An 18,094-nucleotide genomic window follows, 5' to 3' on the forward strand; every position below is an offset into this window, starting at 1 on the left:
AAACCACATTTAATTGTACATAGTTTTTAATACAGATTTTACTAACATTTTAATTTATTCTATATAGAACTACCTTGTAAGTCAAAGTTGTGTGGGCATTTGTGCTTTTAAAAAAATAAAAGGATACTAAAAATCCCTGTATTTTTTTATTTTATCTAAGTATTTTGCTAAAGTTGGGTTGTTATAGGAAAGCTGTTACTTAATGTTTACATGTGGCATATAACTTCTAAGCAGTCTCACTTTAATTACCATGATGTAATTGTAAAAAAAAAAAATTGGTTTAGATTATTTTAGAGATTATAAAAACATGGTTGGGCTAAAGAAGACCTTCCATTCTGTTTCTTGGGAACTTACAACATTTACCACTTACTCATTTTAAATGTTAACAACATGCACTTTATAAACTGATAAAAGAAATTTAGGTTTGAATAAGATTTCCTAAGTTTATGAAATCCTATTTTTCTAAATTTATCTTACTACAGTATCAAAAATTTTAAATTTCTGTTGAATTACATCAAGCTATGCATTTTCAGGTTTTCCAAACCTCAAGGCATTTACTTTTAGAGGATGTGAATTTACAACTTCCTTTGTGGAAGTGTGCCACTTACCTGATATACAGATTTAAAATTAACAGTATATCATTTCGTTATCTCCTAACATTTCAACATGGATAATGTAGTTTCACCGTGTGTTAATAAGCTTGAACTCCTTAATAGTTTAAGGGTATAGTAAGAACTTACATTTCTATCTTGCTGAAAATTAGCTTTACAAAACATATTGTAGCATGACATGTCTCTAAAGGTAATTGTATGTGCATCCCCATTTCTGTTGTTGAATAAAGAAAAACTAAACATCAATAGATTCCCAAGCAGAATTTTGTTGTTGTTGTTCAGCCAGGCACACTTTCTAGTAAGGTTGCCAAAATCCAAATTGAAACAGATCATTAGTTTAGATGAAATCTTTGATTCTATAAAAAATTCCTATAAAAACAATGTCTCTACATGGTTTTTCTTTCTCAACTCCAGCTATGAATGAAATAAAAAATATAATCATTGGTTCAGTTTAACAAGGGGTAAAAAGCCCAAGTATCTGTTGCATATGTACTTGAAGAAACTGATTGGCTGTTGTTGTATGTAGGTAAACCCCAGTGATAGGTACCATCTTATGCCTATAATTACACCAGCATACCCACAACAGAACTCCACGTACAATGTGTCCGTTTCAACACGGATGGTCATGGTTGAGGAGTTTAAACAAGGTAAGTGTTTATCCTTATGCTCTGATTTATACACGAAGGATTTACGTACCATTGTAGACCCGGTAGTCAACTGTGCAACTTAAATTGAAGGATTCACTGAAGTGGATTTTGGTGTTCATTTATTACAGTATATATTTGAGAACTGCAAAAAATTCCTTTTAGACAATTTATGTTTTATAACAAGTTGGAAGATTAACCAACAGTTAAAACCAGTAGGCTGGTTTAGTTCCATACTATTGCCTTGTAAAATTATAAATGATGACAGTTTGTCTACACTGGTTGAAATGAGAGATGTTTAGCAGGCTGCGTACTCCTGGGAAAGAACTTTGAGCAGCAATGGGGCCAAACCACCCAATTAGATTCCATTATTTTTTGGAGGAACCTTTTAACTTTTGAACCTACTTGTGCTGTTAATTTGAAGGTATAGCTACTACCAAATAGTCTTTGAGAGAAATAACTGAAACAAGATTGGTTTGACTGAAAACAATGAAATAGAATCAGCTGTTTGACTACTAGCTTTAAATTTACACATTTAAAATTCCTGAGTATTTTATGCTTTAGTTTCATTTTTAGTCTAAAGAGGCCCATCAAGGGAAGATGCCTCTATCCCTTTAGAAACAACAGGGAAACTTGTTTTTAGAAAGGCAAGAAGCAAAGTATATTGGAAATTTTTCCTTCTCGGGTAACTGGAGTGTTTAAGAAAGAAGGTCATTCTATGAGCATGGCATTTTAGAATAATCGTACTTTACCAGAAACCTGGTTCTGAAAATATCTTCCAGCTTTTTAAAAAAAGTATGTATGTATATAAGAATATGCTCTAAAATCATAAGCTAAAACTATATATGTTAAAATTCTGGTTTTAGGATTATAGTGAGTGCATGTAGTATGATTAAGATTATTTAAATTCTAGATTATAGACTGAAGTATGCAAACATTTTAATATGTTTTTAATTTAGGTCTTGCTATCACAGATGAAATTTTGCTGAGTAAGGCAGAGTGGTCCAAACTTTTTGAAGCTCCAAACTTCTTTCAAAAGTACAAGTATGTATTTTAAGGCATGTCGGACATGTTGCTCTCTTAAATAATGGTTTAATGGTAGCACATATGAGCTTTCTTCTTGCTGGATTGATGTTTTGGATTTTCCTTTAAACATCTGTAGAATTTTCTTTCATGTCACAAGGACATACTGTTTTTAGGGAACTCCTTATTTTTTTTTTTTGGTTGAGGTAATGAATGTGAAGCCCCTTTGATTTTTCTGCTCCATCTAACTGAGCTCCTGCTACGTTTGTAGCAACATCAGTTCCGTAGACATACCTCAGTCATGACAAAAACAGTACATCTGTATGGTGGCAAGTGGATGCATCCTGAAAATCTGTAGTTAATAATTCTCTACTAAGACACAGTATTTTCATCTAATTCTGGAAACTCGTTAATCACTAAGAATCTTTAAAACAAAGACAAAGCTAATAAAATGTCAATATATATTCAATTAAATGTTTTCAATAGTTACAGCACATTATTGGCCTGCCATTTTCCCCCAATTGTTAATAAAGCCCCTTCAAATATTTCTACAACTAGCTTTCATGAATCTAAGTGGGTGTTAATAATTTTAATTAATGGTTTTAATGCCTTAGTACAGGTTAAAAGCTTCATTAATTGTGTTAGTTTTGATGAAAAATGTAAGTTATAGTCTTATTTTTAAAAATAGACAAACCACAGGCTTGCACTTTTATTTGCCCTGGGCTGAAAATGTGCCAAAGTCCCACTGACAATTTTTTTTTTTTAAATGCTTGAAACTTTTCTGACCATTTGATCTTGTGTTGGATTGTGTTTTGTAATAATCTAAGCAGGATTGCTTTATGCTATTCCCCAATTAAAAGCAAGAATGATGACCTCCATGATGTCTCTGTGTTTTGTTTCTGTATCTTTTGCATGAGAAAGCAGTAACAAGCCAGTAAGGAAGCACTGTGTTGTCAGTAAATGTTAAAGCAGCATGACCATTAAATACTCTTATTTTATTACAACTTCCCCCATAAATTGTGATTTCCGTTTGACAGATAATTTTTCTTTGTTTTTATTTTAACCAATGTAGAGGAAGTACCTTGAAACATTTACACTAATAAACATGTATATAGATACTTTTAAAACTTGATACACAGGAGACACAGTTACATGTAAGGAGAATAATAAAGGAATTGTTTTTACAGGAAAGTATTAGTATCCCTTAATTCCTGGAATCAATGATGAAACTAGATTCAAACTTTGTTCTATTCACTTTCTTATAGGACTGTGATGGGGCTTCTTTCACTTTAAGGAAGATTAATGTTTACATTGAACAAACCTTAATGTCATTTTATTCAAATTCACATTATTAGAACTTTGGTGCTTTTTCTAAAGCTTGCTTACTGTTTCTTTTAGAAGTTTTAAACTATGCTTCAGTCCTTGCTGGATAGTACCTGTAAGTTCTTTGACTGGTTAAAAGATATATTACTAATCTTCACTGAAGTTTTTGTGAAACAATCAAATTTTTTTAGGTTATGAAAAAGGAAGCAGCAACAAATAGAGGAAATTACATCAGGAAAATTTACATTTCGGCTGAGTGTCTTGTGAAAACTTTTGAAATATGACAGTGGGCTATTTTTATCCATACCAAATTCTATTTATATTTTTAATTGTTCTCCAGAAATTTGCGTCTAAGATAAAGTGATGACTATCATTAGGCTTTTGGAGGAATTCACAGATTTGAATTTTTAAAAACATGCTCATGTAAAATACCCCAAAGATTGACTGTACAACCAAATGGAAATGTTTAGTCTTCCCATAAGTCAGAGTTGATTCAATCTTATTTGAGGCATATCATGAAATACTGCCTGTTGATATGTGTAGGATTTTAAATCATGTGAAATATACCTGACATTCTTGGAAGGAGCCAGAACCATGGAGAAAAATCTCATTTGTCTTAAAAGGCAAACTAATCATCTTCCAGAAAGACATGCCAGTGTTCCTTAACAAAAAGGGGTAACATTGTTTTGTGAAATTTTTGGAGTTCTAAGAAAACAGTTTTTTAAATGCCACCTCTGAGACAATTCGAGTTAACAAGTAACTAGCAGTAAATCACTAACATTAGGAAATGTGAATACTTACTTCAGGTGTTAGATTTCACTAGGAATAAAGGAAAAGTATTAGGTAAACCAATGTATTCTCTAAGGTGCAAGATGATTTTATAATTTCATGTGTATATATAGTAACCTTAAATTTGTTAAAAAAGTTAAAAACAGGAAACTAAATCTTGGTCTTGAATTACGTAGATAGAGACTTACAAACATTTTTGACTAAGATGTGCCAGCTTTTTATTGTACGTATCTGAGTTATCTTCCCAGGTGAGATGAAATGGTCTTCAAGAGATTCACTTAGAGAATTTGTTTTGCAAATAGCAGTTAGGTAATACAGTAACTAAATTAATTGTTTTTAGGGCACTTTGCATAAATACTAATTATTTTGGGATATATTTTTATAGTTAAATTTACTTTTAACTATTTTAAGCTATTTTTATTGGAAACTGAATTTTTTTTTAATTTGGGGAAAAGGTAATGGCAATTGCATTAAGACTTCAAAGTCTCGCATGGAGGCATTTGAGCATCATAAACATGACAGTTTAAACATGGCACTTATAAAATAGGGGATTGTTTTTTGGTACATCAAGAAAATGTAGTCTAATTTAGATGTACATGCACACTACATCTGATTGGGACCTTAAGAATTGAGTACCAGTCCTGGTTTTAAAAATTAAAAATAGAGATGTTTAGAGAATGCAGTTGGAATTTTGTTTTGTAAATGAATTCCTAATGACTCAAGATATTTGCAGGTTATTTTTTATTAAACTTAATATTGCATTTTATATCTCTCAACTCAAATTTGTTTAAATGTGACTGAGTAAAGGACATTTAACTTCAGCGTAAATACTTGTTAGAATTAACATTTCTACCTATATGTGAATATTTGCATTTGTGTGTAAGATATGTACAGAGTAGGTACTCTTTCCCTTTTGGATTTCGGTAAGAAGTAATGTTGAACTCTAGGATTCAGAACTTTGAATTGCCAACAAAACTGTGTCCAAATGGATTGTGTATTTTCTCTTTATAAATAAAGAACATTGTATATCATTTAAGGTTTTGTTGAAGACTAAGGTGGTTATTAAGAATTTCCATTTTAATAATGTGTTGTAAGAGTGATTTAGAGACTGCGGGAGTTTTGTCCCTGCCCTTAGATGGACCCAGACAGCTTTGTGTTTTTGTGTACGTGCCTGATTTCTGTACTTCATTGTCCCCTGTTATAAGTTGCTGTACTTTTGTGAGAGAGCTCTTTCTGCATGTTCTTTACCTTTTTTTTTTTTTTTTTTTTTTAAACCAGTTAGCCATTTTTAATATTTTAGGGACCTAGAAATCAGGTTACTGAGCTTGTTAGGATTTTGATTTAAGAGCATTTGGAACTCCGAGTATGGATTTTTCTATACATAAAATACATGAATTTTTAATGCTTTTATATGACTTTTGTTGACTTATTTGGGCCATCTGTGCTTGCTCATGTATTTTACATTTTCCAAATAATGCTGAGCAAATTAAACTGGTAAAGGAAGTATTGGTTTGTAGGGGTTTGGACTGCATATTCACATGGCTCTATATTCCTTGTTGTTTATATATCTCTCTCTGTTACCTTAAGTTTATAGACTTCAAGTTAACTCCATTGAACTTTACATACCTCTGCCAGTAGAATGTGTGCTCTTATGCCGTTTTACAGATGATGTACACAAGACTTAGAATTGCCTAGGATTACATAGCTGTGAAGAATTGAAACCATTTTTCAAATACATTTTTTTAAATAGGTTTGGTAGTTTTTCTCTGGGTCTAGGTCAGATTTTTGCTCTTGGTTAGAAACTACACTTATAAAATGTGTTAGAAAGTATTAGGTAGACTTTTCAAAGAGTAAAATAATTTTAAAATTTTGGTGATACTGCTGCTTTTGAAACTATCAATACTAGATGATGTCAGTTTGCTTTTTGCTGTAGAGATTCTGGTGTGAAATTTGGCTCCCAGCACTGGGTACTATAGAAGAGTATATTGGATTGAACTTTTTTAGTCTTAGAAAACTGAATCATAGTAGTTACATTTGAGTTGTAAATAGTTTGTTTTAAAAAGACTTCAGTATTTATTTGATCATGATGCTATTTTCTGAAGTGAAAACTTGGCTTTTGTCTAATATGAATGGGATTGAGTTTTGGATAAAAATCGGATTTCTTTGTTGCTGTCATGTTAGTGATGTTTTTTTTTCTTTTTTTGATTATAGAAACGTATACTGTTAATTGGGGGAAAAATCACAGGGCCTAACTGTAGTATTTAGTTTAATTTTCACTACTATTTAATTTGAATTTAAAAGCATGATGTGTTCGATACTGTTTTTGAAGTTACTGTTGTAGTGTGTGTATTTAGTGATAAATTGTTGTGTCTAAAGCCATGGTGTTTTGATTCCATTGAAACATTTTTAAGTAGTTTATATTTTAGTGAGCAACTCTTTAAGGCAGAGCACTCAATCAGTGTCATTGAGCAAAACTATTAATGCTTATTTATACTTCTTGAATTAAGCTGCTTTTTGGTAATTATTCATAAAGTCACTGCTTTTTTCAGAAGAATTAAACTCACTAGTAGTTAGAAACGTGGAATTTGGCATATATGATTTTATGTGCATATTGAGATTGTAGTGCCCCTTGCTAAATTGATGTGGATCTATAATTGTAGGGAAGCTTATTACTTTATGGTCTAATATCCAGCACAAAACATGTAAATAAAATAAATAGCATGTTGTCTTTATCTTCAAAGGCATTATATTGTACTTCTAGCAAGTGCACCAACAGAAAAACAACGCCTAGAATGGTGAGTATAAGAATAGACTTTACAGAAAAAGCAAACTTCAGAATGAATCACATAGCCACTGAACACAGTAGGAGATGGGAGGAAGTCCTTAAAACGTCTAGTTTGGTTTGATTTGTTCACAAATGGAGCTGCTTTACTGTGTGTAGTGAAAGCATAGAAATCAGGGGATCCATATGCAACTTATTTTTTTGTTTGCTTTTTAGAGATCCATGCATCATTTCTTAATTGTATATTTAAATTGCACTTATAGCTTGTTTTTCTTAAAATTTCTGTGGGGAGAACTTTTGCAACCTTGCTGGTGTGAATGGAGTGTTTCTTGGCTCTTTTTTCCCTGTTGTTTGGCAATTTTGGGTAGAACATAAGGCTTCTGGTTTTATTTGTGGGAGTTCAGCCCTGGTATGTGCATTTTTAAATTTATTTTTAAGTTAACCAAAACTTTTTGTTAATACTAAGTGACATTTGTTCAGGGTGGGCTTGGTGGAATCAAAAATCCGAATCCTGGTTGGAAGCTTGGAGAAGAATGAATTTATTACACTGGCTCATGTGAATCCCCAGTCATTTCCAGCACCCAAAGAAAATCCCGACAAGTAAGCCCTTTTCTAATTTAATTTCTTCTTCCCATTTCCAATTTTTATTCATAGAAGCTTTTACAGGCAATTTTTATAACCAGTATCACTATTCTGTTAACTACATATGGGTAATAGACAATTTAGAACTTATAACTTAGTTTTTCCGATCAGAAACATTGAAAAGAAAGACTGTTTTATGAAAAAAATCAGCACACATTTTTTTTTCTGATATTCTTCCAGTGATGAGGTGCCTATTAGCTAGAGTTCACATTCTACAGTTTTCCGTTAATACTGTCTTTACCATTCCTTCTTAATATTTTCTTCTCCTGTTTTGTACAGTAGTTGTCAGAATAGCTGGTATACCATACATCAGTCTTTGCTTTTTATCTTAATTTTTTGTTAAAAGGGAACAAACATTTTGATATGAACTTATAAAAATCTCATTTATGCTTGATTCTGGACTGTTGAGAAGCTAATGTACGTAAAAGCAGAGTCAGTTTGCCTTTTTAGAGGTCTTTTATTTATATAGGTTAGTTGCTGATTTGATTGTTTGCTGTTAATATGAGGCTAGACTATACTTTGTTGCGTTAGAGAGTTGGAGAGTACTAGTAATAAGCTTATTTTAAAAAATAAAGCAGCATTAAAAAAAGATAAGTGGAAGGATCATTAAATTTGTGTTACACAGTATTCTTACTGATTATATAGATGTTTTAAATTTTGTAATTATATGATAAGAGTTTTTTTACATTTTGTGGTAATTCTAATCTTAATTATTACAAGACTGTTTTATGTTCCATTCAGTAGATACACTGTTAAATGTTCAAAAGTAGCTAAATCAGAAGTTACTCCTGGTATTATGCTTCTGTTCATGTGGCCTTTTAAAATGAATTTTTGAAGTTTAAGAAATAGCTATTAAGTTCTAGTTAAATTTCTGTATTTAGAAAATCCTTTTTTTCCCAGACTTTCTAAAAAATCTTTTTCCTTCATTAGTTTAAAGATAATTTTTCTTTGATTTCAGTGGATTTGGTTCTTTAGAATCATCATTAAGGACATTGACTATCAATGTACAGTTAATAAGACTGTATTTCTCCTGGATCTCTGTTTATATTGTAGTAGGAATATAGAGGACAGGTGTGGGTGAGAACTTTGCATTTTGATGGAGCTTGGGCTTAGAACTTTTAGTTTGCTCATACATTTGTATTACAAGTTTTTCCATGTCTCAGATTGTCAGCCACACTGATAGCTACGTTTTCATGAAATCCAGATAAACTATGGTAATGCTCTTCTTTGCAGGGAAGAATTTCGCACGATGTGGGTGATTGGGTTAGTGTTTAAAAAAACAGAAAACTCTGAAAACCTCAGTGTTGATCTCACCTATGATATTCAGTCTTTCACAGATACAGGTATGTCTTTACTTGGATAATCAAAACACTTCAGTTCTTGCATATTTGAAATTGTCTTGATGCACACCATAGTGATATTTACAATAATTATTGAAATTATTTGCGAATATTGAACTGTCATCAGAATAATGGTTTTGTATTAGTCTAATACAGATTGAGTATTCCTTATCCGCAATGCTTGGGACCAGAAGTGTTTAGGATTTTTTTCAGATTTTGGAATATTTACATTTCACTTACCAGTTGAGCATCCCTAGTCTGAAAATAGGAAATTTGAATACTTCAATGAGCATTTCCTTTAAGTGGCATGTTGGCACTCACAAATTTTTGCATTTTGTAGAAGTTTCAGTTTCAGATTTTTGGATTAGTGATACTCAACCTGTATATACATGATTTTTCGCTATTGTGGCAACCTTAAAGTTAAGTAGAACCATTCCAAACTTGACTTCTTCATAATTTCCTAAAAAATGGGAAACAACTTGAATATATGGTTGTCTAGACTGAATCTGTGTCTGACTGCCTTCATCATCTTGAACCTGAGAAATCAATGAAGCGTAACTTGTGATGACCTGGAGAAATTTTCCTACTATGTCTCAAATACAGATTCAAATGTTAATGCATAGGTGGGAAATAGGCTGATTAAGTGTAGATTTCAGATTGACCTGTACTCTAAGATGAAAAGTAGTTCATTTTAACTAAAGACCAAATGGTGGATGTAGTTGAGAGAATGAGTCTATATGTAGGTGCACAACTTTTCATGGGAGTGGCGAATACTACACATAGGGACAACTGCACATCTACTTTAAGGACTAATCCTTTTCTCTCTCAGACACTGTCCTTCTCTCTCCCATTAAAAAAAATCTAAGTGGCATTTTTATTCACGATGAGGAGTTTTCCCTGGAGAACATACAGACTTAAAATTAAGAATTTTTTTACCTAGTTACAGGAGAGAAAAAAATTAGTACCAGTTTGTTAAAAAGTCAGTATCGTGCACTAACTGTGATACAAAGGAGAAATAAAAGGAAAAGAATATGTATTTCAGTATGTCACTGCTCAGATACAATGACGCTAGAAGATAACTTAAGTGTCAAGTGCTTACACTTTATGTGGATTCGCTAGCAGTGTGACATCTATAAATTCTGATCGATACAGGTGTTGTCTGTGGTGATTCAGATATCACCAGCAGCGTTAGCATTGGTGACCTTGTAAGAGTGAAAGTTGCAAATAAAAAGAGATCTAATTTTGATATGCTTGGTGGTAGTTGTATTCCTGGAAATTTCAAATTAAAATACTCCGATTTTTATTTGTTTTTTCTTGTTTTTTATTTTAAATACTCCATTTTTAAAATGTAAAATTGAAGTGATTTCTTGTTTAAATAATTGCTAAGTAGGTTTTTTGTCTTAGGAATGTAGGAAGGACATGGTATAATTCTGTGTTGGGTAGAACTGTCCATGTTGAAGGATATATATATATATATGTTTCTAGCCATAGTACCTTTTAATCAATACAACAACAAAAAGACCTGTACAGATTTTTAGAATGTCGTATGTAGGGTGATACTCCACCTGCTGAACACCACAGAAGTATTTTTTCCTGAAGTAAAAATTCTGATGTTAACTTATTTATGAACTAATAAGTCACGGATACCTACCTGGATTAGAAATTTGTTCTGTACGTTGTGTTCAAATTAAGATGTTTATCAAAGATTACACTAATGAACCATCAAGATTTTCAAGGATGTTTTAGATATTTTGGGAAGGAAAATTTAGTTGTCCTGTATATTGAAACACTTTAATCCAATACTTTATGGGATTTTAAAAGAAAATAGATTTCACATATTCAGCACATAAATGTTCACTCCCAACCCCTACCAGTTTCTTTTCAAGTAATTTTGGTTGTTCAACCTAGATACCTTGGAATCAGTCTTTGACCCTATTCGATGTTAATCCATTATAAAATCTTTTTGCTTCCTCTTTCAGAATATATTGAGGTTTCTGCTACTTAGTACTATTCCCACTGTTTTCACCCTAAGTCCTAGCCACTATAGTGCTGTTGGATCACTGTCATTGCCAAAACTTTCTCTTTTGCCCTTGCGCCTTCAGCTGTTCTTACCTAGTGTCCAGATGATATTTTTAAGCCAGATCATGTCTTGCCTGCTTAAAAGCTTTGAGTATCTGAGTATCTCCTCAGAATAAAAGTCCAAGTCCTTACTGTTGTTTGCAAACTTCTGCCTGATCCGCCCTTTTCATTATGTGTGTGACCTTACCTCCTATTATAAGTTCACAATCCTTTATTTAAAAGTTTTGGAGCCAGAGAGGTAATACAGTTAGTAATATACCGATTGAGGCCTGGAGCAGCATTTGGTACTGAAAGACAGTATCATTTCTGCAGGGAGCCATTGATACTCACATGGAGCAAAAGATAAAGACCAAATAGCCACAGCCACAAGTAGTTCAGAACAGGGTTTGTTACTAGATGAATTTTGTTTCCTATCTTAGAAAAACTTGTGTGTTGGGAGTTTTTGGGATTTTAGAGTTGCACATAAGGGATTATGGATTTCTACTTGTCATCTTCTCCATTGGCATTTTTGTTGTTTCTCAAATGTTCCAGGCATTTTCTCCTGCTTAGGGCATTTTGTTCTTGATGTTTGCTCTCTCTGGAATGCTATTTCACCAGGTACTCTCAGCTTACATCCTCATGTTCATTTAAATCTTCAGTCAGATGTCAACTCAGTTTCCAGGCTGAGCTTCCTATCCTACTCCCTATGTGGTTTTTCTCAGTAATACTTATCATCATCTGACATGGACTATAGTTTAGGTTTTATTTTTTTCTTGTTTATTCTATTCTCCCTACTGTAATGTAGACCCTTTGAGGCTACATTGGTCTTTGTTCACTGCTTATCTCCAGTGTCTAGAACAGTACGAATCAAGTATAGATGTTTCATAAATATGTTTTGTATGACCGACTTTTACCTTTTGGGGCCCTCTGGATCTAAATAATTTGAATTTATTTAATTGTAGCATTTTCTTTTTGTACCTGTGACCTCTATTATTTAAGTTATTACTATATATAGAAAGTATGTCATTACTTAGTTTTATCTTGCAGATTCTTGTAAAGGTACCTATAGGTATAGTTTAATAAGTTTGACTTATTTTACAGCATGTGTTACATACTTGGGTAAAGTTTTAAACAATAGTACTGGTAGCATAAAAGGGTATGAGTTTAAGAAACCCTTTTCCCCTCATTTCTGCCATTTCTTAAAGAGTTACTCTTTAGAGTTACTACTTTAAGAGCTATTTAAAGAGTTACTACACTGGAAGAATTAATACATTTTGTGCTTTTATTCAGCGCATCTTGTGGTAAAAGGAGTTTACTCAGGCAATGAATTATGTCAGATTAGGAATAGGTCTTGACTGATTTACAGGTATGCAGTATTGATGGAAAAAGGATCGCTACTTAGAATAGTTTCTCTGGAGTGAGTTTAACTGCCTTTATTAAAATGTTTCTATTTCTTGTAACAATTTCCTAATTGTATAGTTTATAGGCAAGCAATAAACAGCAAGATGTTTGAGGTGGATATGAAAATTGCTGCAATGCATGTAAAAAGAAAGCAACTCCATCAACTACTACCTAATCATGTGCTTCAGAAAAAGAAAAAGGTAAATTTAGAAAGTACTTACAAAAGCATTACTAACATAATGTTTTATGCATCTGGACTATCATTATTTCAGAATTTAGGCTCAGTTAATAAGTCATATTTGAAATAGATGACAGCTTTTTAAGAATCTGTTTCATCCGTTTCATGGAGCAGATTCATTATGTGAAATCTGACTCTAATCAGTTTTCTTGCACACAGTTGCTTTAGATTTTAGAAGGATTAGTAGTGATGCTTCATATCCTTACTTTGTATATACCCATATTCTCTTTAAGCACTTTTTATTCTTACTCATTTAAAAATCCCACATCAGTATTTAATTTTCTTTCCTTTAAAAAGTAAATTCAATTAAATTAGTAAGGAAATATGTGGGTCAAGTAAATTATGTGAGACTTTTAAAAAATGAAAATCGCTTTTTTTGATGAATGTGAGAAATATGTATATTATTTAAAAACCAAAAGTTGCTGAGTATAAAGGAGGTCATGAACAGAGGTCACTGAGTTAATATTTTGCATTACATTTTTCTAGTGTTAGTGCTTCTTTTGAATAACTTAGAGCTATTTTTTCCTTATTTGAACTTTAGTGAGCATATTGGAATTTTAGTGCACAGATGCAAATTACATTTTTCTTTAGGTAATTTCAAAAATAGATGGTTTATTCTTATAATGGAATACTTCACAGTATGTAGCAGTGAAAATAAATGAACTACAACTGCATATACTAATATGTTGAATAAAAAAGCACACGTATGTGTGTCTCACTTGATACTTCCATATAAAGTTTACAAGTTTAAAAACTTAAAAAACAATGTATTTAGGAGAGAATATGAAATAAAAGTATATATTACAGAATGACAACCACTGCATTCAGGAAAATGGCTGGTTGTCTGGGATTGGGGTTGGGAGGAAAGGAATGAAATTAATACACAGAAGACTTTAATTTTATAATAGTTTTGTTTCTTAAAACAGAATATATTATAATACAAAAGCATTGAAGTTAATTAAAGGCAAGGACTCTGGAGTGGACTGCCTTGTTCAAATTCAGGCTCTACTGTTTCCTACCTGTGAAATTTGAGCAAGTTACATGGCAAACATCTTGTTCTTGATTTGTCTCGTCTCTAAAATTGTGGCAGTATTTTTACCTATTTTATTAGGTATTTCATGAGGATTAAATGAGCCAATACATGTAAAGGGTGGTTTAGACTAGCTCCTGGCATATAATAAATGCTCATTGGCTTTTGTTATCACATAACATCATTATTATTCACAACTTGGGGATAGGTAGATAAATGAGGAGGGGTGTAAAATCAGTTTTTAAGGCTTAAACGTGATGTTATTTTAAAAATGTTTTACTCTTAACCTAATGGTTCACTAAAAATTTAGTTAACTAGATAAAAATTGACAAACATGTACTATTCTCAGTGTACTATTTATACACAGACTGTTCAGTGCATGTTGACATATATTTATTGTAAAATTTTCCATCAAGCAGTTTTATTTTAAAACTAAAGTATCTCAGCTAGAGATTAGCCTCAGGAAAACAAACCTAAAATATCAAGTTAAACATTTGCTTTCTAATTGTCCTTTAGTGTTGTATTATTAAGGAGTTAAATCAATTGTACTTAAATGTAAATTTATCACATACAAAAAATATAAACACTTTGGACCCAGGAATGGTGGCTCAAGCTTGTAATCCCAGTGACTTGTGAGGCTGAGGTAGGAGGATCCTTTGAGGCTGGGAGTTCAAGACCATCCTGGGCAACACAGCAAGACTCCGTCTCTAAAAAAAATTTTTAATTAGCCGGGTATGGTGGCATGCGTCTTACAGTCCTAGCTACTCGAGAGGCTGAGGTGGGAAGATCACGTGTGCCCAGTAGTTCAAGGCTGCAGTGAACTTATGATTGTGCCATTGCACTTCAGTCTGAGTGACAGAACGAGACACTGTCTCTTACAAAATAATAATTTTTAAAAAGTATATAAAGATTTTATGTTTTCAGAAGTGAAAGTAGATTATGTTCTTTAGAACTTTGCTATTTCTTATTAATATTTAATTCATAAATAGCTATTAACAGCTATTTATAATTAGATAATTAGATTTCTCAGAATCCTATATTCAGATTTCCTTTTTAAGTTCTATTTCCATGACAGTACTGATATTTGGAACCATCCTATGTAAACTTTAAGTAAATTTGAATATAAGATGTTTTATTATTAAGGTATTATTTCTTTAAATATAGTCATCTAGAATATAAAGAGAATCATTTATGATTGGAAATTTGTTTTTTAGTCCAAAAATTTTATCAGATGAAGTAACTAATTTCACAGCAAACCTACTTTTAACATTTTATTTATACACAGACTGTTCAGTGCATGTTACCACATACAGATTTTTAAAAGGTTTTTGATGAAACTTGCTATTTTGTGACCTGCCTTTTTTTGTGTTACCATATCGTGACCATCTATCCAAATTATATTTTTAGTGGCTGTTTAATATCTCTTTATCTAGCTACAGTATGATTACATCTACCCTGTATTTGAGATCATTTAGAATATTTCTAAGTTTGCATTAGTAAAATAGCACTTTCTTGCCTAGTAAGTAACAAGTGTCTAGGAGTCAAGATCTATGAATGTTTTGTTTGGACTCTTATAAATAGCTTCCTTTTATTAACTGCTATTTGCATAACACTGTACCAGTCCTTTTTATATTTAATGTTCCAGCAACCCATGGGTATTGTCTTTTAATAGCAGAAACTGAGGAGTTAAGAACCTTGCCCTGGGTCATGTAGTATGAACTGTGAATTGGACCTAAGTCTGACTGCAAAGTATGTGTGTATGTTTCTTTCTGTAGTATGTTCTTTGTTTTATTTCTTTTATTAAAAATTATGATAGAATATTTATGACTCTTTGGCTTTGAGGTCTCTTGCTACCAAACTTGATCTGGATATAGAAGCAAACAAAGCAAAGTAGCTTAATGCTGTTTTGTGTTTAGACTAACCAGTTAAACTTTCACAATTTATCCCCAATGGTGGCCTGTTAACTCACAGCTGTTTGGTCACTTAGGGAGGCAGGTAACTGTAGAACTCAATATAATTTACTTACCGAATAAATCCTCATATCTAGTGGAGAGTAAGATTGGTAGCATTGTTGAATAGAAGAGATACTCATTTATAATATTAGGTACTTTTATTTCACAACTGACTTCATAAGCAAATGGCGTTACTCTCTCTTCCTCTCCTTTCCACCATATCTCACCTTCCCCATTTGATCAATTTTCATTCATGTACATAAGTGATATGTCTAGTGCTAATTCAAAGATAAGAATATTTTATTATTTGGGGAACTAGAAAGCACAGAATGCAGGCACATATATAAGGAATGTGTTTTTGTCAACAGTATAAATTATTGTCATTAAAATGTTTGTGTAGGTAAGTGAACCCAGGCTAAACATTCTGGAAAAAAAAAAATGAAGCTGAATGTAATGTTGCAGTAGCACCAAATAGCAAAAATTTAAACTTTGTTACTAGAAAGCACCTTTAATTCCATGAAACCATCCATAGTTTTTGGTTTTTCTGCTTTATTTGTTTTGGAGTGCTTTGATTTTTAAGGAGGACCAACATTAGGATTTGTATATTATGTTTTCAGAAAATTATTTCTGCTTTTCTTTTCACAGGATAATTTACAGTATTAAGCGTGCCATTTAAAAAATTATAAATTGCAATTAGAGCACTAAAGTCTCTCGCTTTTGAGAGAGGCTCTTTTTATTGACAAATAGTAAGGAGTGGCAATAAGTTTGAAATTTAAAACATTTTATGTTTATTGTAGGATAATTAGAAATCTATATGTAAACAAAATCACTTCTAGACCCACTTTACAGAGAGTCATTGTAGTACCATGTTTATTGTTGAGACTTTTTTTTCTTGTATGTGTATATATTTAGAGTTCTCTGATTGGAGATTCTTTTGTTTTATATTATAGTGTTTTTAATTTGTGTTGTATCTTATGGTCAGTAGATACATTTAATATAGCATTTCTTTCTCCTTTTTTCTCCCACATAAGAACTATATTTAATGTTGAGGCCTTCTTAGAAGAAAGTACTTGACTCCCAAATTGATGCCTTTTAGAATCAGCATCGCACATCTAACTTTCGTAGATTTAGTGATTTGTGCTTTTCAGTAAAAACCATATATGTTAAGTAAAAGGTTTCCATGTTTCAGCATCTGGATGAAGTAAAGATGTATTCAGTAAAATGTTTCATTGTTTGCAGCATTCAACAGAAGGTGTCAAATTGACAGCTCTCAATGACAGCAGCCTTGACTTGTCTATGGACAGTGATAACAGCATGTCTGTGCCTTCACCTACTAGTGCTACGAAGACCAGTCCATTGAACAGTTCTGGCAGCTCTCAGGGGTAAGGAAAAAGAGGAAAACAGAAGTGGAGTGGCTGTTTGCTGAATCAATCAGATACATTCTTATTTTGCTATTAAAGTCATCTATTTAGAATGTTATTTTCATTCCATCTACTAATTTTTTTTAATAGCAATTTAATTCCTAGTTTTGGGGATAGTACTTTTTGGTTTTGTCTTGTCATACTTAACATTTTATTTTTGACACTGATAATGTCTTCAGTCAGATGTGAATGAATGTTAGCACATAACCCCTCCAAGTTCATGTGTTTAGATGGCTACTGCTACAGTGCACTGTGTGGTGTGCTAATGAGAACAGACAAAAGGAACAAAACCACCTTTCTGTCCTAGAGCTGCTTATAGCTTTGTAACAAGGGAATGTATCTATGATAGTTAGGGAAGCCTGTTTTAGAGCTAGGTATCTCTCTTGACATTCACAGCAGGTAAACATTTAAAAATTTATTATTTTAAGAGATGGGGTCTGGCTGTTTTGTTTAGGCTGGCCTTGAGCTCCTGGATTCAAGCGATTCTCCTACTTCAACCTCCTGAGTAGTTGAGACTAGAGGCACATGCCACTGCCCTGGGTATGAAGCAGTGAAAAATTTTCAGCCAGGTGCAGTGACTCACACCTGTAATCCCAACACTTTGGGAGGTTGAGGTGGTAGGATCACTTGAGGCCAGGAGTTCAACACCAGCCTGGGCAACATAGTGAGACTCCCATCTCTAGAAAAAAGTAAAAAAATTAGCCAGGTTTGGTGGTGTGCACCTGTAGTCCTGGCCACTAAGGAGGCTGAGGTCGGAGGATTGCTTGAACCTGCAAGGTTGAGACTACAGTGAGCTGTGGTCCCACTACTACACCCCAGCTTGGGCAACCAGAGTGAGAC

The 18,094-nt window shown here is 32.6% G+C and overlaps 1 protein-coding gene across 6 annotated transcripts in view; it reads left to right on the forward strand.

The window, feature by feature from the left end:
* PAPOLA (poly(A) polymerase alpha) overlaps positions 1-18,094 on the forward strand; it is a 63,740-nt gene that overhangs the window by 31,771 nt on the left and 13,875 nt on the right. For all 6 annotated transcript variants that reach the window (XM_007987776.2, XM_007987775.3, XM_007987777.3 and 3 more), the window contains exons 11-17: positions 1,138-1,258; positions 2,215-2,299; positions 7,132-7,185; positions 7,653-7,772; positions 9,048-9,157; positions 12,692-12,813; positions 17,073-17,215. In XM_007987776.2, the coding sequence (XP_007985967.1) occupies positions 1,138-1,258; positions 2,215-2,299; positions 7,132-7,185; positions 7,653-7,772; positions 9,048-9,157; positions 12,692-12,813; positions 17,073-17,215 (755 nt within the window). The remainder of the gene's footprint in view (positions 1-1,137; positions 1,259-2,214; positions 2,300-7,131; positions 7,186-7,652; positions 7,773-9,047; positions 9,158-12,691; positions 12,814-17,072; positions 17,216-18,094) is intronic.

This window comes from Chlorocebus sabaeus, chromosome 24, assembly GCF_047675955.1.
Source record: "Chlorocebus sabaeus isolate Y175 chromosome 24, mChlSab1.0.hap1, whole genome shotgun sequence".
NCBI lineage: Eukaryota > Metazoa > Chordata > Mammalia > Primates > Cercopithecidae > Chlorocebus > Chlorocebus sabaeus.